This window comes from Lissotriton vulgaris, chromosome 1_1 (assembly GCF_964263255.1).
Source record: "Lissotriton vulgaris chromosome 1_1, aLisVul1.2, whole genome shotgun sequence".
NCBI classification, from domain to species: Eukaryota; Metazoa; Chordata; class Amphibia; order Caudata; family Salamandridae; genus Lissotriton; species Lissotriton vulgaris.
In genome coordinates this window covers 2,135,546,936-2,135,572,993 of record NC_141685.1, presented here as the reverse complement: position 1 = coordinate 2,135,572,993, position 26,058 = coordinate 2,135,546,936, and the positions used below count along the sequence as shown (strand labels likewise).

The 26,058-nt window shown below is 45.4% G+C and overlaps 1 protein-coding gene across 1 annotated transcript in view; it reads left to right on the top strand.

Annotated features, from left to right (window-relative positions):
• The window catches only part of LOC147751715 (cathepsin E-like), a 257,202-nt gene that overhangs the window by 116,208 nt on the left and 114,936 nt on the right, over positions 1-26,058 (top strand). The window contains exon 4 of the mRNA XM_086922026.1: positions 18,269-18,387. Coding sequence (XP_086778152.1) covers positions 18,269-18,387 — 119 coding nt within the window. The remainder of the gene's footprint in view (positions 1-18,268; positions 18,388-26,058) is intronic.

Genomic DNA, 26,058 nt, shown 5'->3' with positions numbered 1-26,058 from the left:
CCACCGCACCAGCTTCCTGCTTGTGGAACTTTGTTGCATCTAAAAGGTACTGTGAGTCAACGTGACGCAACTGTGAACTTTTCACGCATCTGTGGATTATTTGATCGCAACTTAAAGAACTTTGATTACAACCTGAAGAACTCTTTTGAAACTGTATCCTTGAATTGTGTATGTTGGATTTTTGCCGTTTTGGTCTTGTGTAGTTTTAGAATAAACATCTTTATTTTCCTAAAACTGTTGTGGAATCAGTTTGTGGTGTTTTCACTGTGTTACTGTGAGTGTTGGTACAAATACTTTACGCATTGCCTCTGGTTAGCCTAGACTGCTCAGGCCAAGCTACCTCGAGGACGAGCAGGTGTTATCTAAGAGGGTTATCTCCTTGCCCTGACTAGAAGCAAGGGTCCCTATTTGGACAGTGGTAGCTACCTCTGCCAACTAGAGACCCCCAGTTCTAACATTGGTGGTCAGGCGGTGGGATTTGAACTTGTATTTGTACTTGACCTACAGTAATTGGTGTACATCACTAGTGAGTGCAGACCACTACGCCACCGCATACTATTGGTTTTTGAGTTGTTGAATTCTATTTTTGAGTAACTCTTCGAAAAGCATCATGTCTCTGAATGGGAAGGCGCCCAGTGAGGAGGCAGAGATAGATTTGGAATTCTCGATTGAAGATCTGTACTCCTACCCGGTAAAGCATCTTAGGTACTTCTGCCAGCAGTTTGAGTGCCCCATAAAGAGCGCCTACAGGAAGGAGGAGCTGCAGAGAATCTTGAAAACCCATTGGGAGGCACAAGAAGGAAATAGTGTTGTGGATGTAGAAAGTGCTTTCCAAGGCAAAGATCTGCCAGTGGGCAGAGTAGGCTCAGGAGCTGGCAGCAACCACTCCAGTAGGGGGCTCACCCCAGAAGAGTTACAGGAAAATCAAAGGATAAGAGAATATGACTTGGAGGTCATGAAAATGAAAATGAAGCAATTGAAAGTGGAGAAGGCGGCGGAGGAGAGCAAAAATGCCCGCGCCTTAGAGGAAAAGAAATTGCTTTTGGCTCATGAATTGAGCATGAGAGAGCTGGATCTGAAAGCCAAGGAGGTGGATGCCAGTTCAAATGGTGGCAGCCCGCAGCCAGTGCATGGGGGTAAAGTATATATTCCCAAAGACCTGGTACAGAATTACCATAGGAGTGAGGATATTTATGCCTGGTTCACTTCGTATGAAATTGCATTGAAGATGAATGGTGTGCCTGATCAGCATTGGGGGGCGGGCCTGTGGAAACATTTTGAGGCTTCTGGGAGGAGTGCTCTAGAGCCCTTAGAGTTGGCAGGTGCCATGACCTACCCCAATATGAAGGAGGCCTTATGTCTCAGGTATGGCCTTACTCCAGAGCAGTATAGACTGCAGTTTAGAAACTCCAAGAAGAAAGAGTCTGAGACTTGGATGGAGTGTGTGAATGGGTACTCGCGTGCACTGGAAGGTTGGATGAAGGGCAGTAAAGTAACTGATTTGAAGGGGTTGTTGCATTTAATCAGTTGGGAGCACTTGAGTAGTCTTTGTGTTCCAGAGCTGTGCCAGCATCTTTTAGACAGCAAGCTGACAGACCCCATTGAGCTTGCTAAGGAAGCGGACCGCTGGACCAGCACCAGGGTCCACAGAGGAATTGTGGGTACCACAGCCAAAGGTGGGCAGGGTCCCCAGCAGAAGAGTGGGGGGGACAAGGGTAACCAAAAGGAGTTCTTACAAGGGCCCCAAAATAGTTCCCAGGAAAAGGATTCGCAACCCCCCAAATCTAAACAGCCATGGCCCTCTAAGGGCAGGCGGGACAATAGAGACAGGAGAAATAACCAGGGTCCCCCTACCTGCTATCACTGCAATGAGGTGGGCCATATTTCTCCGAAATGTCCCAAGAAGAAGCCCGCACCCACTGGTGCTCCCGCCCCAGCGTTAGCTAGTGTAGCTTTGGGTGGGGATTTGGTTTCTAGTGACTGGGGAGAGCTAGCAGTCATGACCCTTGTCTCGCTAGGAGACCGAGAGATGGTCCCGGAAACCTTACTGCCCTCTAACACTAAGAAATATGGGCAGAAGGTGACCATCAATGGGAGGGAGGTTGAGGCTCTGAGAGACACCGGAGCCAGTGTGACATCCGTGAGGTGTCAATGGGTGTCTGACGAGCAAATCATCCCTGGCGTACTCCGCCCTGTAGTGGCCGCTGACAGCTCAGTGCGCCTCTGCAAACTGGCGAAGGTTTCCTTTGAATGGGGAGGAGTCTCTGGTCTTTTGGAAGTAGTTGTCAGTGATGCCTTGCCTGTGGATTGTCTGTTAGGCAACGACCTGGAGAGTTCTCCATGGAAAGACAAAGAACACCGAACTCACTTGGAGATGTTGGGTCTGCCTGCGTGGATCTGCGTGACCACGCGTGCTATGGCAGCCAGTAAGGGTGAATAAGCAGAACTGGAGTCTGAAACAGTGGCCCAGAGACCTGCCAGGAGAGGAAGAGGCAGAGGGCACCGGAAACCAGCCCCAGCCGGTCCCACGGTCCAGGAGGAAGCAGAACCTGAGGGGGATGCCCTGGAACCTACAGGGGAACAGGTGGCCGAACTGGGCGACCTACCTGAGCTGACCCATTGGCAGCAAGAAGGTGGACCCTCCAGGGAGGAGTTCTGCCAGGCGCAGAAGGAATGCCCTTCCCTCATTGGTCTGCAGCAACAGGCTGTAGATCAGGCAGCAGGTGGAGCAGTCAAAGATCGCTATGTTTACTGGGAAGGTGACCTACTTTATAGCGAGCCTAAGTTTGCTGAGCCCGGTGCAGCCCGTGTGCTGGTGGTACCCGAGCGCTTCAGAAACTTCCTAATGGGTCTGGCTCATGACGTGCCCATCGCAGGACATCTGGGGCAAGACAAGACCCTAAACAGGCTTGTCACCCACTTCCACTGTCCCCAGATGAGAAAGCACGTTGGTTCCTTTTGCAGATCTTGCCAAACCTGTCAAGCTAGTGGCAAGACTGGAATGAAGTTGAAGGCCCCCCTTCAACCCTTCCCAGTGGTGAGCACCCCTTTCGAGCGGGTGGGCATAGATATCGTAGGGCCCCTGGACCCCAAGACAGCCTTAGGCAACAGGTTCATCCTGGTCTTGGTGGACCATGCCACCCGGTACCCGGAAGCAGTCCCTCTCAGGACAATCACAGCACCCGTGGTAGGCAGTGCATTGATGGGGATCTTTTCCCGTGTGGGGTTCCCCAGAGAGGTGGTCTCCGACCGGGGTACCAACTTCATCTCTAGGTACATGAAGTCTCTATGGGAGGAGTGTGGGGTAACTTATAAGTTCACCACTCCTTACCACCCTCAAGGAAATGGGCTGGTTGAAAGGTTCAACCGGACCCTGAAAGGTATGATTATGGGCCTAGCGGAGCCCATGAGACGGAAGTGGGACGTCTTGTTACCATGCCTATTGTTTGCCTACAGGGAGGTGCCTCAGAAGTCCTTAGGGTTCAGTCCCTTCGAACTCCTGTATGGCCACCCTGTCAGAGGACCTCTCTCGCTGGTGAAGGAGGGTTGGGAAAAGTCCCGTGGGAAAACCCCCCAGGATGTGTTCAGCTATGTGCTGGCCATCCGCAACCAGACACAACGCTTCAGGAAACTCGCTCAGGCGAACCTGGAAGCAAGCCAGGAAGAAATGAAAAGATGGTAGGACCAGAATACCACTCTGGTCGAATTTCAACCTGGGCAGAAAGTGTGGGTGATGGCGCCAGTGGAGCCTTGCGCGCTCCAAGACAAGTGGTCTGGGCCATATGAGGTGGTTGAAAGGAAGAGCGAGGTAACCTACCTGGTTAACCTGAAGACTCCCAGGCAGCCCCTGAGAGTCTTGCACGTGAACCGCCTCAAACCACACTTTGAGAGGTCTGAAGTAACCATGCTCATGGCTACAGATGCAGGGATGGAAGAGGATAGCGATCCTCTCCCTGACCTCCTGGCAGTCAAAGAGCAAGACGGGTCAGTGGATGGTGTGGTCCTCTCGCCCACCCTGACCCCAGAACAGCAGAGTGACTGTCGCCAAGTGTTGGGTCAGTTCTCCTCTCTGTTCTCCCTGACCCCAGGAGTCACCAACTGGTGTGTCCATGATGTGGACACTGGAGACAGTCTGCCTGTGAAGCAAAAATTTTACAGGGTAGCTGACAAGGTCAGGGCCAGCATCAAGGAAGAGGTTTCCAAGATGCTGGCGCTAGGGGTGATTGAGCCCTCCAGCAGCCCCTGGGCTAGCCCAGTGGTCTTGGTCCCCAAGAAATCTGCTACCCCCGGTGGCCCTCCAGAACTCCGGTTTTGCGTGGACTACCGTGGACTCAATGCGGTCACGAAGACTGACGCACACCCTATCCCCAGAGCTGACGAGCTCGTGGATCGGTTGGGAGCTGCCAAGTACCTCAGTACATTTGATTTGACTTCGGGGTACTGGCAGATTGCCTTAACTGATGGGGCCAAAGAGAGGTCAGCATTTTCAACGCCAGAGGGGCACTTCCAGTTCCGTGTCATGCCCTTTGGGTTGAAGAATGCCCCTGCCACATTCCAGAGACTGGTTAACCAGGTACTGTCCGGGCTGGAGGAATTCAGCGCCGCATACCTGGATGACATTGCTGTGTTCAGCGCCACGTGGGAGGAACACTTGCAACACCTCTGCGAAGTTTTTGAAGGCTCTGCAGAAGGCAGGCCTCACTATCAAGGCCAGCAAGTGCCAGATAGGGCAGGGATCGGTGGTGTATTTGGGACACCAGGTGGGGAGCGGCCAGGTGGCGCCCCTACAGGCAAAGATTGATACCATTCTGGCTTGGGAACCCCCCAAGACCCAGACAGAGGTGAGAGTCTTTTTAGGACTCACCGGGTATTACAGCCGGTTTGTCAAGGGATATGGCACCATTGTCGCCCCCTTGACAGAACTCACTTCCAAGAAGTTGCCCAAAAGCGTTGACTGGACTGACGCCTGCCAAACTGCTTTTGATGCCCTGAAAACTGCGATGTGCACAGCACCGGTGCTCAAGGCACCTGACTTTTCCAGTGAGTTCATAGTTCAGACGGACGCTTCAGAGCATAGTATGGGAGCAGTACTCTCACAAGCCACTGAGGAGAATGGAGACCAGCCAGTAGCTTTCATTAGTCGGAGGCTACTCCCCAGGGAACAGAAGTGGAGTGCGATTGAAAGGGAGGCTTTTGCTGTGGTCTGGGCTCTGAAAAAGTTGAGGCCCTACCTGTTGGGGACTCACTTTCGTGTTCAGACCGACCACAGGCCCCTCAGGTGGTTAATGCACATGAAGGGCGAAAATCCAAAACTGTTGAGGTGGTCCATCTCCCTACAGGGAATGGACTTTACGGTGGAACACCGCCCTGGTACAGAACACGCCAAAGCTGATGGTCTGTCCAGGTTTTTCCGCCTTAGTGAAGAGAACTCCCAAGAGGGTGGGTAGTTCTCCCCACTTTCAGCTGGAGGGGACACGTGTTAGACCTGGCATCTTTGGTGTGATTACCCCTATCTTTTTGCCTCTGCCTCCTGTATTTTTCGATGCTGTGCTGGATTCGTTTTTGCTGGTTTAGATGCTTTGGACACTCTGCCACTGCTGATCAGTGCCAGAGTGTAAGTGCTCCCTATGCAAATTGTTATCATGATTGGATATACATGTTTGGCATATTTGTATCACCATGAAGTCCCTAGTAAAGTGCACGGGGTGTGCCAGGGCCGGTGATGACAAATGCTACTAGTGGGCCTGCAGCACTGATTGTGCCACCCACAGGAGTAGCTCTAAAATGGTGTCTCGGGCCTGCCACTGCAGCGCCTACGGGCAGTTTAGAACTGCCATGTCCTCCTGGTCCGCATCCCCGCTGACCAGGCCTAACCCTTCCCTTTTCGTGCACATCAGCCACCCCTATGGAAGGCCCAAGGTACCCCCCTGGGCAGGGTGCCGTGTATGTGAAAGGTAGAGCATGTACTAGTGCAGGTGACATGCTCTGGTAGTGAATTACAGCCATTTTCGTTCTTCACTATTGTAAGGCTATCTTGCTCCATAGGTTAACATGGGGGATGCTGGCTACAGTGGTTAACAGCATTTCTTCCCATAGGAACAAGATAGGACATAAGTATCTAGTATCCCTGAACTCAGAATTTAATAATACATCTTTTAGGAAAGGTGTTTTTTAAATCCTGTGTTTGAGAACAGCACTTTTAGAAAGTTGCTGTTCTCTTGGCTGACCCTTCTGTGTGCCTGGGCCTGTTTGTGTATTGACTGTCTGGTTTGTGAGTGACAAGGGCTGGGGAATTCCCCCAGAGGCTGGATGAGTCAGCACTAGGCTGAATGAAGCAATTGCAACCTGAGTGGTGGGAGGAGTTAGCACCTGGGCTGAATAGGGCTGTGCCTGCCTGCCACAATGCTTGCTCCACCTCCTGCTGGGCGGCTGAGGACCCTGCCCCTCACTCTGAAAGGAAAGATGCAGCCAGCAAAACAAAGTGCTCAGGATCCACCCAGAACTGGTCCGGACCGGGCTCAGGGCCCACATGCACAGAGAGAACAAAGACTTTAGGGGTATAAATACAGGACCCCTGACAACAGAAAATTAGATCATCCTGGAATCAAGAAAGAACCTCTGCCAAGGAGAAAGCTGACTGAAGAAGGAAGACTGTCCTGCTGTTGCTCTGCTGGACTGACCTGCTGTTGCTTTGCTGCCAAGGAGAGGGGAAGGACTTTGCTGTGAGCTGTGTCCCCTGTCTTGAAGGAATCTCCAAGGGCCTGAGAAGAGCTGGCTCCCTGTTTTTGAAGTCCCAGGAACAAAAGGACTTCACCCCCAGTCTCCCTGAACTCTGCTGAGAGAGTTCTGTCCTTCCTAGAGTGCTTGATCCAGTTGTGGGGCCTCTAGAAGTTGAACCTGAGCTGGGAAGCTTGAGACTAAGCTGAGAGACATTTGAAGCTGAAAAGTGTCGCATCGCTCGCTTGCGGAGCGCATCCCCGACAGTGCGAGAAGTTTCCCGCCGCTACGAAGGTCGAGAACGGCGCAGCGCCTGACGCCGCTGCTGAAGCCATCGCACCCTTCGTTTGTGGGACGCACCAGACCGGTGCGGGAGAATCGAACATCGCTGCGAGTGTCGTCGCAGAGCCTGCCGTCGCTGGGTAAGATCACCGCACCGCTTGCTTGCGGACCGCATCACGTCGCTGCGAACATCGTCGCAGAACCATCACATCGAGGAGCTGCGAGAGAGAGGATCACCGCTGGACCACGCATCGTCGCCCCGGAGATCGTCGCAGCCCCTACGAGATCATCGCATCGTGCCTTTGCGAGAACAGACTTCCTACGGAACCTACGCACCGGAATCTACGCAAGCTGCCTTCCTCCCCATACAGACCGGATTCGTCGCCACACGCCCGCTGCTGCAGCGGGGCTGTCGCATCGCCTCCCCAGGGTCTCAGGAGTAACGCATCGCTTGTTTTCCACCGCACCAGCTTCCTGCCTGTGGAACTTTGTTGCATCTAAAAGGTACTGTGAGTCAACGTGACGCAACTGTGAACTTTTCACGCATCTGTGGATTATTTGATCGCAACCTAAAGAACTTTGATTACAACCTGAAGAACTCTTTTGAAACCGTATCCTTGAATTGTGTATGTTGGATTTTTGCCGTTTTGGTCTTGTGTAGTTTTAGAATAAACATCTTTATTTTCCTAAAACTGTTGTGGAATCAGTTTGTGGTGTTTTCACTGTGTTACTGTGAGTGTTGGTACAAATACTTTACGCATTGCCTCTGGTTAGCCTAGACTGCTCAGGCCAAGCTACCTCGAGGGCGAGCAGGGGTTATCTAAGAGGGTTATCTCCTTGCCTGACTAGAAGCAAGGGTCCCTATTTGGACAGTGGTACCTACCTCTGCCAACTAGAGACCCCCAGTTCTAACAGGAGCCAATCCATTAACTGGTCCAGGCAGGTGTGCTCAGCCTACGCCATTTCACCAATCCGCAACACAGCCCAATAGGAGAGCGCCTCGATGTGGTCACTGCACACGAGGAATTGTGCAATCTCCCATGCACAACTGCCAATACATACGCAGGGAATCCCATTCACGGCTGTCTCGGTTACACTCCTGTCTGTGTTCCAAGAGGGTGCACAGACACAAGTCATAGTCCAATTCATCTACGGTTGTGTTGGATAGGCAGACGATAATGGGACACTCAAATGTGCATGTTCGTTAGTGGAACCAGGGATGGACGGAGGTGACGTAGGCAATGCGGAAGCTGAGCCGGTAACTGATTCGCAGCACTACCAGTGCCACTGCGCCTAGTAAATGCAGCATACGTGCACGGTAGTGTTCCACGTGACGGGGATGTGCATCTGCCCAGTATGGACTGCCATTGCCTTGGTGTATCTCATGGAACCGGAATTCTTCTGTACTGCAGCAGTCGTGTGGAGAATATGCCACAGCTATGAGCAATGATTCAAATGTTTGTGCAACGTTGTGATGAATGGGTTGCTGTTTCCGTGAGTGTCAAGGGCATCCCATGCGGGGGTACCTCAGGCAGGGGCTTCTGTGTGTGGGATGTGGATAAATCGGATAGTTCATTTGTGCAATGCGTGGTGTGGGAGTTGTACCCATCTGCAATGGCATCTCTCTCAGGGTGTTCCACGCGCGTTGTAGACCAAGGTCAGAGGTGCAGGTGTTCTCCCGCCTACTGCATTGGAACAATGGAGCTTTCATCCCTGATGTTTGTCTGACCACTACTTGCGTTTTCGGAATGTTATGTGGCTTTGGCGCTGAGATTGGGACACAGCCTTGGGCTCATGGGGTACGGATGATGATGCACACACACATGTTGGCATGTGATGCCATGTTCCCTGCAAGGCCTTGTGCTGCTTGTGCAATCTCACTCTGTCTCTCTCCCTCGCTCTCCTCTCTTTCCTTTGTTGGGCGCATGACACACCTTCTTCTTTTGGATTTAGTCTTCCAGGCTGTGTCCTACAGATTGTCCAGTGATGACCCGCTAGGACTCATCCAACTGGTTGTTTTGGATTTTGTTTGTATGGTGTTTTGTGTTCATGATTGCATTGCTGTATGACTGATTCTCCATTTTCTGGCCACGCATGTATGTTGATTTCCCTGCTTTTGCGACATCAGGCAAAATATTTGTTTTGGATTTGTGGTGTTGGTGTGCAGTTTCTTAGTCCAGGGTTGGGGGTGGGCCCGGAGGGGGGTGTTGCGGGCCTGGGTGTGGTGTTGGTGGGTTTTGTGGCCCACTTGGGTGTCCTTGCTGCATGTTCAGTTTCTCAGGGGCATCTGTTGTTTTTCATGTGTGGTCTAGGCTGTGCTCCCTTTCGTGGTGCAGACTGTGGTCCGACTTTACACCAGGTCAGAGCGGGTGTTAATTTCCTGCTGCTAACGCGCCCTATTGTGTGTTTTGTGTTGTTACCGCCGGTCGTTGTGAATGTTGAGGTTTCGTGTTGTCGCAGCTTTGGGCACAGAAACGCCTACTCTGCATCTCATTAGCGATAGTTGCGGGGGTCCTGTGTGGCAATGTTTTTTTAGGCTGCTATCGCTGGAAAACTGGTGCTGTGGGCTTTTAGCACCAGCTTGTGAAAGGGGGCGTAAATTTATCATGACTTTGGCTGCAATAAAATGCGGTTAATTCAGCGTTAGCTCCTTGTGAATTTGCCCCCTTGTGTTTCTGTCACAACAACCCCGGAAGGAAAGAGTGAAGTTAGAAGGGAGAGGAGATGGAAGAATAGCAGGACCATTGGGGATGCTTTTGAAAGGCCTGGAATCTGGCAGGGACTAACAGCCTGAATGTGATGTCTGAGCAGGAAAGAAGTTGCAAAGATGCCCTTGAACCTTTTACAGTGCATTTGGCCTGCCACAAGAAAAGGTGTTCTGAGTGCTCATAATGCTGTTCTATCCTGAGCTTCCACATGTGACTCTCTGCCACTACTAGGATGATAGCAGAGCTCTCACAACACCATTTAATACTGTCAATGCACTGCTGTTAGTGCTGGGATTTACACAGAGCTGTTACAAAGCCCTTATATCCTCACCACCCCCACGCAAAGCTTTCTCAGCACTGAAAAATCCTCAGGGCTGTCGTTATGCTCACACACAATTATATCAGAACTGAGAAATCTGCAAAGCTCGCACGGTTAGCTTCTTTTCTGCATAGGATCCAATTATTGAACCATTCACTTAGCTCTGACAATGTATCTTTATTTTCAGCTCCAGTAACTACTGATATCTTAGTACTGAGACAAACAAGGAGCTCACACAAACTATCTCTACATGATTTGCCTCATGCACTTTTATACCAAGAGGCTGATTTCGACCTTGTCCGAAAGAGGGCTTGCTTTTTGGATGGCGGAGGACATTGCCCTTGCCATCCTCAGGGACCGCTGCCCGCCAAATCTAAAGTTGCCCACCAGCCTCATGGACAACTCCTAACATTGTCAGGAATCACCATCATGGCGGTTCCTGTCAATGTTGTAAAGGTTTGATGGATGTCTCCGCCAAACAGGATTACCCCCAATCAAACCTTTACATAGTTGTTCATTTTTCAAAGACAAACTCCAAAGCATGAATTTATTTTTGAAAAATGAAGCGGTAATGATCACCCACAGCATGGACATTTTTCTCATAGTGTGAGTGTCATTAAGTTTGTCTGCAATGGAGTTGGAATAGGCTGTGTTGTCGACATAGTTAAGTTAATCTTGCTTTAATTTGGGAGGCAGTCCATGAGTTTGGCGGAGAGGGCACTCAGTTGCCGTAGTGATGGAGTACCTTCTCTTCAAAACTCTAAGTTAGCCTCTAAGTCAACTGCATGGCTGCCACACACGCTCCTGCCCTGCTTCAAAGTATGAGCTGAAGAAATATCACCACATCAACTCAGTTTCAGTTGGAATTCCAGTGGTCCCCTTAGCAGCCCACTCTATCTTCAGAAGCAGCGGCATTATTAACAAGGCCTGCAGCTGACCACCAACAGAGGGAATACAAAGAAGCGCAAAGTAGGTGGAGCAAGGCAACAGGATCCCTGCATCCATCAGGCTAGTGTTAACCCGGGTCCAGTTTGGGAAAGAACTTAAGAAGCACCTCTTCTCTTTAAAGGTGAAGTAGCAGTTCACTCTCAGAACCCAGCGACCTCTCCATTCGCTTGTTCACTGAAGCTTTGCCTTTATTTTATTTTTATTTATTTTATTTTTATTTTTACAGTTTTCTACAGCGCGAACATGACCCGTGGGTATCAGAACGCTTAACATCTTATGGTCTGGGTTACAAACACAATATATATAATGCAATAAGATCGTCAAAGTCTGTAAGTGGAAAACAATAACAGGATGGACTTAATAGAGAATTAAGTTACAATGTTCTGAGGTAATATTACTTTAAGGTTCAGTCAGTCAAATCCTGCTCCCATATAGGGTATACAGTCATACAATCAGCGGCACGTCTTCGGTAGAGATTGTCTTGTTATGGGAGGAACTTGCTCATAAGATGGTTCTTGATTTCCTTCTTGAATGTTATCATGTTTGTAATTTTTCTGATGTTTGCAGGAAGGGCGTTCCATATCGCTCTGCTGCCTTTATGTTAAGCGCAACCTATATTAAATATCACATGCATACTCAGACATATGTGAGCTAGTATTTTAGTGCTGAATTTAGGTAAACATCTTAGAAATCACCTCCATATACACTTAACACAATACACCAAAATCTGAGGGTTCAGACATTCATAGATGTTAAACAGCACCTCTACCCTGACCTCTGCCGTTCACTGGAATTATAGGAGTTTGACATCCACAGACCTAACAAACCTTATTCAGCTTGATTCTGCAGCATACCATGTCTTTATGCTTCATTACAGAGATATCCATACATCTCTCACCATAATAGTGAGATCTGCTCAGGGCTCTCACAATGTACCTCTATTCTTCCCTGAAGCATGCAGTTATCTCAGTACTGAGATATCCATAGAGATGTCACAGTGCACCTCTATCATGACCTGCATCAAGAATCATTCTCAGATGAGTGAGAAATCCACAGAACTCCCACAATGTAACCCTATCCCAATCTACATCACTCATTATTATGCGAGTAGTGCAGTATCCACAGAGGTCTCACGAAGAGACATTATCTTGATCTCAGATTAGTGATTTACACAGAGCTCTCATAATCTATCTCTGTCCTCGGCGGCATACACTGCTATCTCAGTACTAGTTTCTTAGAGTTAATCTCTACCCTGATCTGCATCATGAACAATTATCACGGTTGTGACATACCCACTGATGTCATACCCTGCACCTGGTTCTCTCACAGTGAACCTCTATTCTGATGTTCACCACGCACTCTTATCACTGTAGTGAAACCTTCACCCAGTTCTCACAATGTACCTCTGTCCAGAATTGAAATGTTTAGTAGTATTCAGTTCTGGTACTCTTACAACCCTCTTTTGGTCATTACATTTTAATATATAGAAAGATTGGATAGGAATACAGTGGTCAAATCACCTAAGGCCTGATTTACCAAAGGTTAACGAACCATTCCCCAAAAGGTTTGCAAAGGTTAAATAGGCCTTATTTGATATACCATGAGTGTGAAAACATGGGTTCGTTAACATTGCACAGTGAACTGAAACTTTTCAGATTTCCCATTTTGCAATTGTTTTTTGCTCACTTACCAAATCGCACATTGAATATACTAATCATTTGCAATTGGAAAATAGTTACAAAACGGCAAATTGCACATGTAATTTAACACCAACTTGAACTATGTGGTAACCAGTAACAAAGTATAAAAGATCCCCCCAAATGCATTACAATCTTTCACAAAGCAGCTCTGTATGATATGGTGAGAGGCATGTGCACTCGAGGAGTTCAGCAGTGGAGGAGAGAGGTCATTTTCAGGCAGTGAATTATAGAGGATTGCTTTGTCTTAACAAACAGATGAGGAGGTGTATAGTAGGTACATTTTTTGTATGGATATGATTTTAAATGTAATTCCGGATTTGGTGCTTCTTTAAGGAATGTCCACCCATCATGGTGTGGCTATCCCATCACATATTCAAGTTTTATGTAGTCTTTATCTAACTGGCATTGATTCTAGGAGTTATAGGGCCACAGCAGCAGTTGCTGGGAGAATATCACAGAGTCTTCTTTCTAAAATACTCCAAAGCTTTCTAGATTCTATGGTTGACAAATTAAATGACCGTTTTGTTTTCCTCAATTATAAGCTAAAAGGAGGCATTTTATTGAATTGCAAATTTCTCAAATCTAATGTAGTTTTATGGTTGGTACACATGTCCTCATGTGTCCACCATCAAAATCAGAATATATACCAGAAAATAAAACGTCACCACCCTGTGAATATTCTAGTGGTATGTGATGCCCCACGCCTCCTGATGGATATTGATCCATCGTTTCCAGGAAGCAACCATGATTCCTAATTTTTTAGACTGTGTGCATTAAATAACTGGGTAGTTACAGGACAGTTTGCAGATGGATGGTTTCTGGGTAAGGATACATTTATAATTATACATACAAATTGTTATTGAAAAAATAGTTTACTTTATATTATTACAATATTGTATATTTTTGTAGATGACAGTGCATATTCTTACACCTTATTACAACCAAGGATGGGTTGAAAGAGGCGGTACATTAAGGCACAGAAGCAAACACGGTCAGGTTCAGAAATTTCACTAGCATTACTGAAAGGGAGGTTTTAGTATTTTCTTGTCTGGTGATGCAATGGAGTATGACCCTGCAAAGTCTTGTACAATTATTATTACAAGTACAATACTACACAACATTGGAATTATGGGGACAAGGACTTCTGAAATAGTTTCAGATTATTCTGATGATGGGGATGAAAATCTGATTAAACCACAACCCCTCAGACAAGATGCTTCCATAGCTGTTCAAAACCAATGATGCAGACTTGATGTGACTATCAATTATTTTTTAGCTAAAAAAAATACCAACTAATTATTTGTTATTGTAATGAATGGAGTGGTGTAGAGTGACATACAGTGGAGTGGAGTGGCTTAGAGTAGAGTGCAATATTGTAGAGGGGTGTAGAGTGCAGTGGTAGAGTGTAGTAGAGTGGCATAGACTGGAGTGACATAGAGTAGATTAGCGTAGAGTGGAGCGCTGTAGAGTGGCGTACAGTGGAGTGGAGTTGAGTGGTGTAGAGTAAGGTAGAATACAGTAGAGTGGAGTGGTGTAGATTAGAGAAGACTGGACTGGCATAGAGTAGAGTGGCATAGAATGCAGTAGAGTAGTGTAGAGTGGAGAAAGTTAGGCAGCAGTGGCATAGAGTAGAATGGTGGGGACGTGCAGGGAGTGGAGCAGAGTAGAGCAGAGTAGAGTTGAGTGGCATGGCATAGAGTGGTGTGGAGAAAAATGAAGTGGAATAGATTGTCGTACAGTCGAGTAGAGTGGCTTAGAGTAGAGGGATGTAGAGTGGAATGGTGTAGAGAAAGGTGGCATCGAGTAGAGTATCAAAAAACAAACTGATGGCTAGAATGCTTTAATTATTCTCAGCTCCTTCTGATCGCTTGGCACCATCCCTATCCATCATTTTCCACCTCAGTTTGGAGCCAGCCATATATAAATAACCCTTGACCCTGCTCCAATGGGAGCAGTGGAGCCCAAACTGCCAGGCCATGTCCTCCTTAACGTGGAAAACAAGCATCTAGGACCAGTTTCCCCGTACTATGGTTTCATCAGCTAGCTATAGCTTGATTCCAGCGGCACAGTGAGCACAGGACACACATCTATTCTGGGCATAGCCGTCACTCTTAGGACATCACAAAACTCTCATTGAGTGTGAGATGTTACAGTGACAGGGGTAAAACAATCAAGGAATCTTATGGAATAAGTGCTAAGAAGGATTCGGCCAGAAATATGTGCTTCATGAGAAGTAATAACATTAATGGACTACTTCTGTTCTAAATAAGTCAGTATTATTCCTGTGAGCTAGTCATATGGTAATATTTAACCAACCCTTCTGCGTTAGGGATTAATGACCAGACCCTGTTTTGTATCATTGATATAATTAGGGCATCTATTGATTGATTCGGAATCTTTTATGGGACTTGCTGATTTCGCCATTTCAATTTTAATTGTATTTCTTGATGGAAAGCCATTAAAGATGTTTAAACATTAGGTTTTGTGTTGACTTTCCACTGATCATATTACTAGTCTTGTAATGACTTAGAAGGGTATTAAGAGGTGGCCAATGGGTTAATTGAGTAAGTTAACGAGGAGGCTTTTGCACTAAACCACTTCACTGATGAGATGCACTCTGGTAGGACACTAGTGGTTCATTAGATCTTTGTTTCCCTTCAGTTCAGTGGTGCCAAAATTAATCTGTTTGACTGGAGATGTGTGTTGAAATAAAAATGCTCTAGAAGATGACGTAAAGGCTTTTAAGTTGGGGCACAAAATGCATTTTGAGGGATCTTTAAACTAAGTGTTATGATGAGGATGGTAAACTGTCTGTGTGGTGGTATGCACTAATGACAAGGTGTATGGTAATTATGTTAAAAGTCACTAAATATTCACACCTATTGTTTTCAAGGAGCAAGAAAGAAGTTTGTGTGAAATATTGTTAGGAAGATTTTAACCAGATATTTTGCTGATTCACAATAGTCTTTGTGCACATAAACCACATTTATATGCTCGGAGTTAGATTTTGAAGGCTCTAAATTACAGAAATTTCTAGTAGCAGATGGTACCTTTGGCAGGAGAAAGCCTGCCAGGTGGGCAGATTTTTGAAGATTGTGCATGTCAGTAAGAGCATTACACAGGACTCACTATAATGAGAATATTTTGATCTTACTTGAGACCCTCCATTATGGTGTTCACCTGTCTACAACATCATGCCTTTAATATATATCACAATTTTCATTATTGCCGGTTATCCATATGTATCAGAAGGTCAGGATATCCACATGAAATAAACTTGCGTACATCGAAGTGGAAATAGTACACATAATCAAGGGTTCTGATGAAACTCTGGCGTGGATCAGCACTCCATAGTCCAATGCTGGGAAATGCTAGTATATGTGTCCCTCCACTCGATATAGTACCAATTTACACTAGTTTGAAATTATTGAAATACCTTCATTTGTTGTGTAACCTTTTGTTGTGGATTTGTTTGCCTTTGTTGCGTTGTATTTAGTTTTACATGAATTCTATTCATAAAGGTTGTGATGAGACAGGGTTGTAAAAGAGACGATGAGAAACAGGCATTTATTTGTGTTTTTATTACTTAGAAGTAAACACTAACATGTGTGCTGTAGGAGAATTCAAGATAAAAAACATTTGTGGATGCAGTACTGATTAGAGCAATTAATTCTTCTTTATATGCCAGTGCGAAATTTCAAAATTTTGTTCCACATATTTTCACAGCACTTTTCAAAAAAATACATAAAATGTGGTGAAACAAAATCCTGCAGTATGTTGTGTGAAATGTGAACATATTGAATTCGAAGTAAACGTCACATTCCAAACTCACATGAGACATTTTCAAGGGGACAGGTATGACAAGAGAAAATATCTACAAGGAGATGTTTTCTGCTCGAATCAGACTCCCTCCGAGCAAAAGTGGCAAACTTTTTGTGAGTACATCAAAATGTTCTCACAGATCTGCTCATTTCCTGTTAATTTCTGGTATTGTTCAGATATAACCTGTCCACAGAATATGATGTGCAGAAAAAACAGAAACTTAATAGGCAAGGATTTTTTAAAGATACATTGGAAACAGGTAACTATGAAGGTTGCAAGACTTGGAGGCAAGGTATTAATATTCCCCATTAGGATGTTTACCTTCCCATACTCCAGAAAAGACTCCAGCGCATTAAGAACGCCTCAGCACGACTTATCCTGGACAACCCTGGCCGCAGCCACATCTCTGCCCACCTGAAAGACCTTCACTGGCTCCCCGTCAACAAGAGGATCACGTTCAGAATCCTCACCCAGGCACACAAGGCTCTCCACGACATGGGCCCGAAGTACCTCAACAGCCACCTCACATTCTACACACCCACCCGCCAGCTCCGATCCGCCAGCCTCGCCCTCGCCTTCGTCCCACGATTTCGGAAATCCACCGTCAGAGGAAGATCCTTCTCCTACCTGGCAGCCAAGACATGAAACTCCCTCCCCACTCACCTACGGCTGACCCAGGACCATCTCTCCTTCAGGAAACAACTCAAGACCTGGCTGTTCGAGCAGTAGCAAACCCCCCCTCATCTCCCCCCCCCTCAGTGCCTTGAGACCCTCACGGGTGAGTATCGTGCTATACAAATTTTGGTGATTGATTGAATGATTGATACTGCTACGTCTTGTTGTAACCTCATCTGTTGTCTTTCGGTACGTAGACCAGTGGTTCTTAACTTTTTGACTTCATGGGACCGGTCAACCTGGCCTATGCAATTTCTACTATTTAAACCTCAAAACAGTGCACAAAAATTCAGATAAAAGTATACATTTAAACAAGCATACAAATTATAAAATAGTTTATTATGTCGCAGGTTGGAGTTTTGGAAATTTGTTTTTAGTGCTACAAGACAACTTGATATGCTAGACTCAAGCTTATCTTTTTGCCTTTTTTGCTCATAATGCATGCACATACAGTGTTTCAATTGAGGCCACCAGTCATCTGTACTAAATTCTGTTAGTCAATTTAAAATTCCTTATATTCCTTATATTTCTTAAATTTACAGTGTTTTAACATTTTTAATTTAACATTTTCCTTTTTTATGTATATTTTTACAGTATTATCCTGATAATATTATTTAATTTTCTAAAATGTCAAGGACCCCCTGAGTTGGTGTTGTGGCCCCGCAGGAGTCCACGGACCCCAGGTTACTCTACTGATCTAGAACTGTATCTAGAGTCTTTTTCTCATACATAGAAATACACAAGGAAATCAGGCTGATTTTCAAAAATATCCTCTTGTTTGACAGTAGCTATACCCCGTTGCACAAGTATCGGTTTGTTGAGAAGCATGCCCAAAACCCTGTCTGCCCTGAAACAACTTTCAGGGACATAAAGCAGGCAGAACAATATAAGTGTGTGAAAATATCTCTTGTGCAAAAGGTGAATCTTTTCATGCTTGTGAAAATGTGCATTTCAAATTGAACCGTTATCAATTAGAGCAATTTACATTTTCCCACATTTTAGTCTTCATGTACTGTGTTCTTTGTCCCCATAATAATACTGTAGAGCTTCCTCTCTAACACATGACTCTGTAAACAGTTGTTTTTTTCTTTCCACAGGACCCCATGAGAGATTTAAATCATTTCTATCAACCTCTTATGAACACGGAGGTAGACCATTTTCCATACACTATGGCACAGGACAGCTTCTAGGAATAGCTGGTAAAGATACATTAAAGGTAAGGAAAATCTGCCCCTCTTGTTCTTCACACCACTGTCAAATATGGCTTTTAAACTGCAATATACCATTGTGGGGGTCACGGAAGAAGATGTCAATAAGACCTTTCACCATGGAACCGCCTTGGCAAGACTGCATGGATATCTGGTAATGGAACAGGAGCTTTTGGTTACTTGGAGAATCCTTCCATTTGGCATGTATGCCCAGCAGGAGCCGGCTCCCCCCATTCCCCTGCACAGTCCCTAGTGGTGCTTCAGGGAGCTGCTTAAAGTTATCAAAAGAGGCCCATTTGGCATTTTCAAACCCTACTGTTGACATATAAATTTGTTGAACCCGCTGTTGTCATTTCTAGGGCTTGGTGTAGAGGAGGTCCAACAGCAGAGGGAGCCCTGCTGTTAGCAGGAACTGGCAGTGTAAGATTAACACGCTGCCCTATATTTAGACAGTAGACAAAGTCTACGTCTGGGCCAAATCATCAGCCAACAAATATGTAATTTAATTTATGCTTTGAAGGCAAAGAGTACATTTGCATCTTATATTAACCAAAAGGTATTAACCTAAGCTTATCTAAATAAACTGCCCTGCTGAATTAAAAAGATCCATTATTGATTTGCAGTTTAATAACTCACAAGGGAAAGATTATTGTAACTGCATTTCACTTCACTCAAAAAAGGTTTATACATATGTTTGAAAGTATGTAGTACTTTTTATTAGTAACTCGAATCAGGCAATATTTTTGAAAACGATATTTAGGGCACAATATTTCTCAATCTTTGTCAATGATACAACCTGCTTTGATTTACATATAAGAGCAAGTTGAAACTGATTCTTAATTAAGTTGGCAAGACAGCTCGCTGTGAGAATGTAGCACGTGCAGAGCTCTGTTTGTAACTTGTAGGTCACATGTGTGAATTGTGACCTTTCATCGTTCTCAGGAAGATATACTAAAGGACTATTGAGTTAGGTAAACAAACAAAATAACTAGTTTTGAAGGTGTTACGTGCATCACTGTGGAAGCTGGCTTTGAGGAGAGTGACAGCATCAGGCATACCACTGAGAAGGGCATTATCTCCATCAAGGTAACTGAGCACAAGACTTGCACCTTTGAAAGAAAATTGTGGAAGGAAGGGTTTCATCTTTAATAGGAAGCTGGATCTGATACTACGGGAAACATCCTTTACAACGCAACTTTTACCACGCAGTGCTATTACAACGCAGGTTTTACAACGAAAACCATTACAACGCATTGCGCTGAGGGATCTCTAGGATAGGGAATAGATTTAATTTACTGTCCAACACCTTCCCTAGTGTCCACGGGGACTGGAGTTGGAATAGTAAATTACACTATTCACTATCCAGCACCCCAAAGCGCTATGCGTTGTAATGGTATGCGTAGTAAAACCTGCGTTATAACAGCATGCGTGGTAAAAGCATGCGTTGTAACGTCATACATCCGATACCACACCATTTAGGACTTTCTAGTCTGTGCTCCTTGAAAATGCTGGAATTGATTAGGATTCTCAGAGATTTGACTCTTGTGGCAAGGGAGCTTGAGAATCTACTGATTTGTAAGAAATGGAGCAAATTCGAAATCAAGGGTATACTCTGCTAAAATGGGTAAGAGTGAAATCAGGTTTAGTGGAAGTTAGCTTTAAGTATGTGCTTCAGCCACCAGCAACTCCTTCTCAGTATTAGAAATATAGATGTAACAACAAACTGGGTAAATTGATTTCTTATTCTTGTACAAAATGTAAATAAAACTGTAAAAACTGTAAAAACACTCCTTAAATTCACATGAAAAGTAAGAGATTGATTGAACACATTTAATTTGTTAAAATACATCATTTAACGTGTTCGATAAAGTCTTAAGCAATATAAACCAAAAAGGGTTCTGGGCTTTTGTGGGTAGATGCAGCCTGATGTAGGTACAACCAGTCACAAAATACTGGCCCCAATTTGCTACCTGTATTTTTGCATCCAGTGTGGTATTATGCAAACCAACCTATTTACTAATAAGTCACTTCGAAAATTGCAGATTCGTAGTGGGTTACAATTCAACATACCTCATGACTATTAATGAGGTAGGTTGTAAATTGTGACCCATTGTGAAACTCAGTCATCAAAGGATCGTGGCCTGCTCTTTTTTAACAAAGCAAATTATTGTTCATTTATGATAGCATGGTTGCCAACATGTATTTTGTGGCATGTAGACTAACCATTTCTGAAGGACTGTATGGAACAATACATATAAATAGATGCAACATACATTTAAAATACAATACACAAACATCTAGAGAGTTAACTAATATATCTAGGCACTAATGTGTTTACTCAAATCGATCATAAATGTGCAATATTTCGACTGTCCTTTTATGAAAGATAAGCTTCTGTACTCATACTGTTGATTGTATGTAGTAGTGCTTTTATGCACTGTTGTACAATTCGATTAAATACGTGTTGTTATATTGGTAGTATCATTTAGAAATTGGACATGAACTAATAATATGTAACTAGCTTCTCACCCTTGTGGTTTTTAAAAAAAAATGTAAAGTCACTAATCATGTAACATTCCTTACAAAATAGTTTAGTAAGGATGAAACAACAAAATGTTTCTGAATTAGGATGACAACATCACTTCATGTCCATACAGACATAATCTCCAGTCCTGACTTTTTAATCTACAAACCATTGCTTTCAGGTGTGCTAGTCTAATTAGTACAAAGGAAACAACACACGACTACAACACTCAGAATGCATTAGACTATCACACTAAAGTACAAGACTAGAACAAGTGTGTTTTTCTACTGAAATAGAGATGATCTTCCTAGTTTGAATCGAAATAGCATTAATTACATTTAGAATTAGAGTAAAAGGAGTGATTCAGCCATGCTCTGGATCTTTCTATACAAATAAATCGAAAAAAGAAAAGATAGCTGTTTTTGTGGAAAAATCAATTAAAATTCCTGCCAACTTGCTGTGGAATTTTTAACTATAGTATAAAGGTAGAACTTACAAAGCTAGCGTGAGTCACATTTAGGAAAGAAATCAGCAGCAAGATGAACTTTAGACCAATGGCCCCTCTTTAATCAGTGAGAAAGAGTCTGCAGTGGACCACCAGGTGTCAAATAACCAAAGAATTGTTTGGTCCACAATCGGATCCCACTTTGAGTTCAAGTCCAAATCCAGCATTATAATCTGATAAGGCATGGGTTTCCTGATCCTCAAGTCATGTCTTTAGAGTGAGGCATGGGTCCAATCAAAGTGACTAGATCCTCCATTTTACCAACTAGATGCACCATATGGCTAGAGTGGTCGAACTCGAAGCTGGGGAACCGGGTTCGAGTCTTGGCAGGGACGCTCAACATCCTGTGATTCTGGACAGTCTGTAATGCAACTGGTGCTCATGTAAAGCGCTCTGATACCTGATACCTTCGGGTGGAGTTTGTGCTATATACAACTACCCCCCCAAAAAACCATAGGCTTATGTTTATGTTTTTGAGATTTTTATTGCTCGCAAATACCCGAGGGTGTCTCGGCGCAGATCGGACTCCTGAGATGAAACTACCTTAAAATCATTGATCAAATAACCACGTTTTCAGGAGTTTTCGGAAGATAGTGAGGGTTGGACTGGTTTTGATGGGCAAAGGAAGGGAATTCCACAGCCTGGGAATGGCTACCAAGAAACGCCTGTCTCCCCAGCTGGCGGTTCTGGTACGCGGGACAGCAAGAAGATAGGTGCTAGCAGAACGAAGGTATCTTTGTGGGGCATAAATTCGAAAAGCATCTTTAAGGAACTTGGGTCCAGAGTCATGAATGGCTTTGTAGGCAATAAAAAGAGCTTTAAATTTTATACGATTCTTAACTCTTAACCAATGCAGATGGCGTATAGCCATGGAGGTGGAGCGGCGACTAGGGATATTAAGCAGAATTCTGGTCGCTGCATTTTGCACAGACTGCAATTTAGATAGAATCTGTTCCTGTGTGCCAAGGAAAAGGGCATTGCAATAGTCCAATTTTGAGAAAACAAGAGTGGTAATCAAGGTTTTCCCAGCTCCTGGCGGGAGGTATGGCAGCAGTTTTCTGATTTTCCTTAGCATGAAGAAAGATGAGGAGACCACCTTGTTCACATGATGTTTAAACACCAGCTTATCGTCGAACACAATGCCGAGGTTTCTAGCCTTGGCAACCGTGGTCGGGGGTGGACCCATTTCACTGGGCCACCAGCTGGAAGACCATTCTGGTGCAAGATTGCCAGAGGTCATAAACTCGGTTTTGTCCGAGTTTAGCTTCAAGCAATTACTTGACATCCACAAACTGATGATCCTCATTCCTTCCTGAAATCTTGCAGCCACAGCTGGTCCATCTTTGTGTATCACCAACACCAATTGGGTATCATCCGCATAGGTGGTTAGGCGGAGACCCTGTGCTTTAATGACTCTCGCCAAGTCTGCCACATATATATTAAATAATGTGGGGCTTAGTGCAGAGCCCTGCGGCACCCCACACAGGAGGGTAAATGTTGGCGAGTAAAAGGAGCCTAGTTTTACTGCCTGGGTACGATTAGCCAGAAAGGAGGCAATAAGGTCCCTGGCACGGTGGGTCACTCCCAGGGATGTGACACGGTCGATCAAGATGGAATGATCGACCGTGTCAAAGGCGGCGGAGAGATCTAGAAGTACCAAGACCGCTGCCCCGCCCTGGTCCAGTATAGTCCTGATGTCATCTGAGGCCTTTATTAATGCTGTCTCAGTCCCATGGACCTTCCTGAAACCAAACTGGGTGACATCTAGAAGCTGATGGCAGTCGATGAAACTCGCCAGCTGTTTATTCATAATGGCTTCGAATATTTTGGCCGGGAAAGGGAGGCAAGCAATCGGTCTATAGTTGACTGAGCCTGAGGGGCCAGGGAAGGCTTCTTTTGCAAGGGCTTGATGATCGCAGTTTTCCAGATTTCAGGGTATATACCTGTTAGGAAGATGGAATTACACAGGTCTGTGAGAGGGGAAGCAATGGCCTCTTTTAAGGCGCTCAGGATAGAAGGGGGACATGGATCTAAAGGAGACCCAGATTTATTAGAGTTGATTAGCATGCTAATCTGATCAGTCGTGGTCAAATGGAAATTGGAAAAGGAGGGAGTGAGAGGGAGGGGCTGAGAAAGAGGTTCAGCGTGATCGGAACTCATTGCAGGGGAGAAAGATGAGTAGATGTTCATGACCTTGGTGAGGAAAAAGTTTGCCAGTGTGTTACAAAGGTCTTGAGATGGTTCATTTATAGGCCCTGTTTGGGGATTGGAGAGAGATTCAACGACTTGAAAAAGCCTTCTAGACAAGTTCTGAGCAGACTCAATCTGATCACAAAAGAAAGCGCTCTTGTGCTTAATGATGGCCTTCTTATATAATGCAAGCGTATCTTTATACGTTTGTTTATTTGAGATACTGTAATGTTTGCGCTATCGCCTTTCCAAATTCCTACAGTATTGGCGTTGTAGCCGAAGATCCTCAGTGAACCATTGGGCGGATGGCTTAGCCCGGTTGGGGTTGAAGGATTTAGCCGGGGCTCCTTTATTGATGGCGTCCAGAATCCAGTCCTGATATCTATTAGACAGCAGGATAGGATTTGATGATAGCTCATAGGAGGATTCATCCAGAATTTTGGCCAAGAGAGGAAGGTCTACGTCTTTCCAGGCTCTAGTAGTAATGGGGTACGGAAATGTGTTGCGGTAGATTAGGATTATGGGCCAGAATGGTAAAGATGATTGCCGAGTGGTCTGACCATACTACTGGGAGAACTGTGGCCAGTGCGATATTAGGGTTATTGGTGAAGAGGCCATCGAGTATGTGTCCTGCCTGATGAGTGGGAGTTGCAACCAGCTGCTGTAGACCTACAGAACGTAAGTTGGTGATCAGTTGGGCAGTGTCTTTATCCCCTAGGACTTCCAGATGGAAATTGAAGTCCCCCAACATGGTGTAGTCCGGTTAGCTCAAAGAGAGTTCTGTAAGATCACCACGGGTCGACAAGAAACCGATGTGTGGACCGGGGGGGCGATAAATGAGAATTCCCTTGAAGACTTGGTTGTGATTCAGTATGATGGAAAAAGTACATGCTTCACAGTTCATTCTGGGAATAGCTTCGATTTTAGTTTGGAAAGTCATTCTATAAATGATGGCTAATCCACCGCCTCTCCCCGTGGTTCTGTCCTGTCTTACCACGCAATAACCTTCAGGAGTGGCTGCGCAGAAATCCGGGCCAGAAGCCTTATACCCCACGTTTCAGTTATAAATAGAATGTCCAGCTCCTGACTCCCGATCAAATCTCTGATGTCTAGGCTATGTTTCGGGAGGGAGCGGGCGTTAATAAGGGCCAAACGAAAGTTAAGCTTAGGTCTGGGACGGATGTTAAGGACCCGCTGCGCCCGCCCGCTGCGCCCGCCCGCTGCGCGGGCGGGGAGAGGGATCCATTTTATCGTGTCCGGGCCCCCAATCGGCCGAACACTAGAGCGCTGTCGTCGCCCACAACTAAGATGGCGGCAGCAGTGATTGGCAAAGGGGAACAAGGTTTATAAAGTTTGTAGAAGCCCTAAATCGGCTCCTCAGACAGCCCGATGTTCCCTGCAGAATGCGCCCAGCAGGTAGGAAATGCGGCGAGGGGGGAAGTCAACAAAATTTAAAGTTCGAGTGAGCGCTATTAAACACAAACGTGACAGTTTAAAAACAATGCAAGCTAGTAATCAGCAAATTTAAAAATATCTAGTGCCCTGCTCCCGGCTTCCGCCTCAGAAGTCTCGATATTGATTAAGAAGTGGGATGACGGACGCTCTTTTATCGTGTCCGGGCCCCCAATCGGCCGAACACTAGAGCTCTGTCGTCGCCCACAACTAAGATGGCGGCCGCAGTGATTGGCAAAGGGGAACGAGGTTTATAAAGTTTGTAGAAGCCCATATCAGCTCCTCAGACAGCCGATGTTCCCTGCAGAATGCACCCAGCAGGTTGATACCTGATACCTTCGGGTGGAGTTTGTGCTATACACAACTACCCCCCCAGAAAAACCATAGGCTTATGTTATGTTACAGTGTCCACATAGCTACCAAAGCACAGCCTTCCCGGCGCTAAATAGGACACATGAAGAAATATGCTGCTTTAATTGAAGGGTGTGTTTTCAATTGCTTCCTAAAGCTTAGCAGATAATTATTTGATCTGAGATGAATAGGATGAGAGTTACAGAGCTTTGAAACCAGGTATGCAAATGAGCAACCCCCTGCTCTTGCTCTAAAAATTCTAGTGTTGTGTAGTTCCTATAAACCTATATATAAGACCTGCGTGTTTAGACAACCTACGTTATAGGATTGGTGTCCGGCCTGATCCTAGACACCCCCACAGGGTATGTTAGCCTGTATACCAGGTAGCCCACAGTGCCAATAGAAACCCCTCTCGCCAAAGAGAGAATAGTTCTTGGCAACTATCGAACATGACAACCCTGATCCCTCAGAATCGAGGAAGAAGTATGACAATTTTTCGCTCAGTCACTTGTGCTCACTTTGTCTCAGAGAGATACACAGAATAAACGGCGCAGACTTTTTCCAGTAAGCATTTATTTAGTGTAAAATACTTGTGCTGAAAGAACCATTAGACAGAAACAGATGTAAATGATTAGAAGCACTAACAGAATAAAAGGA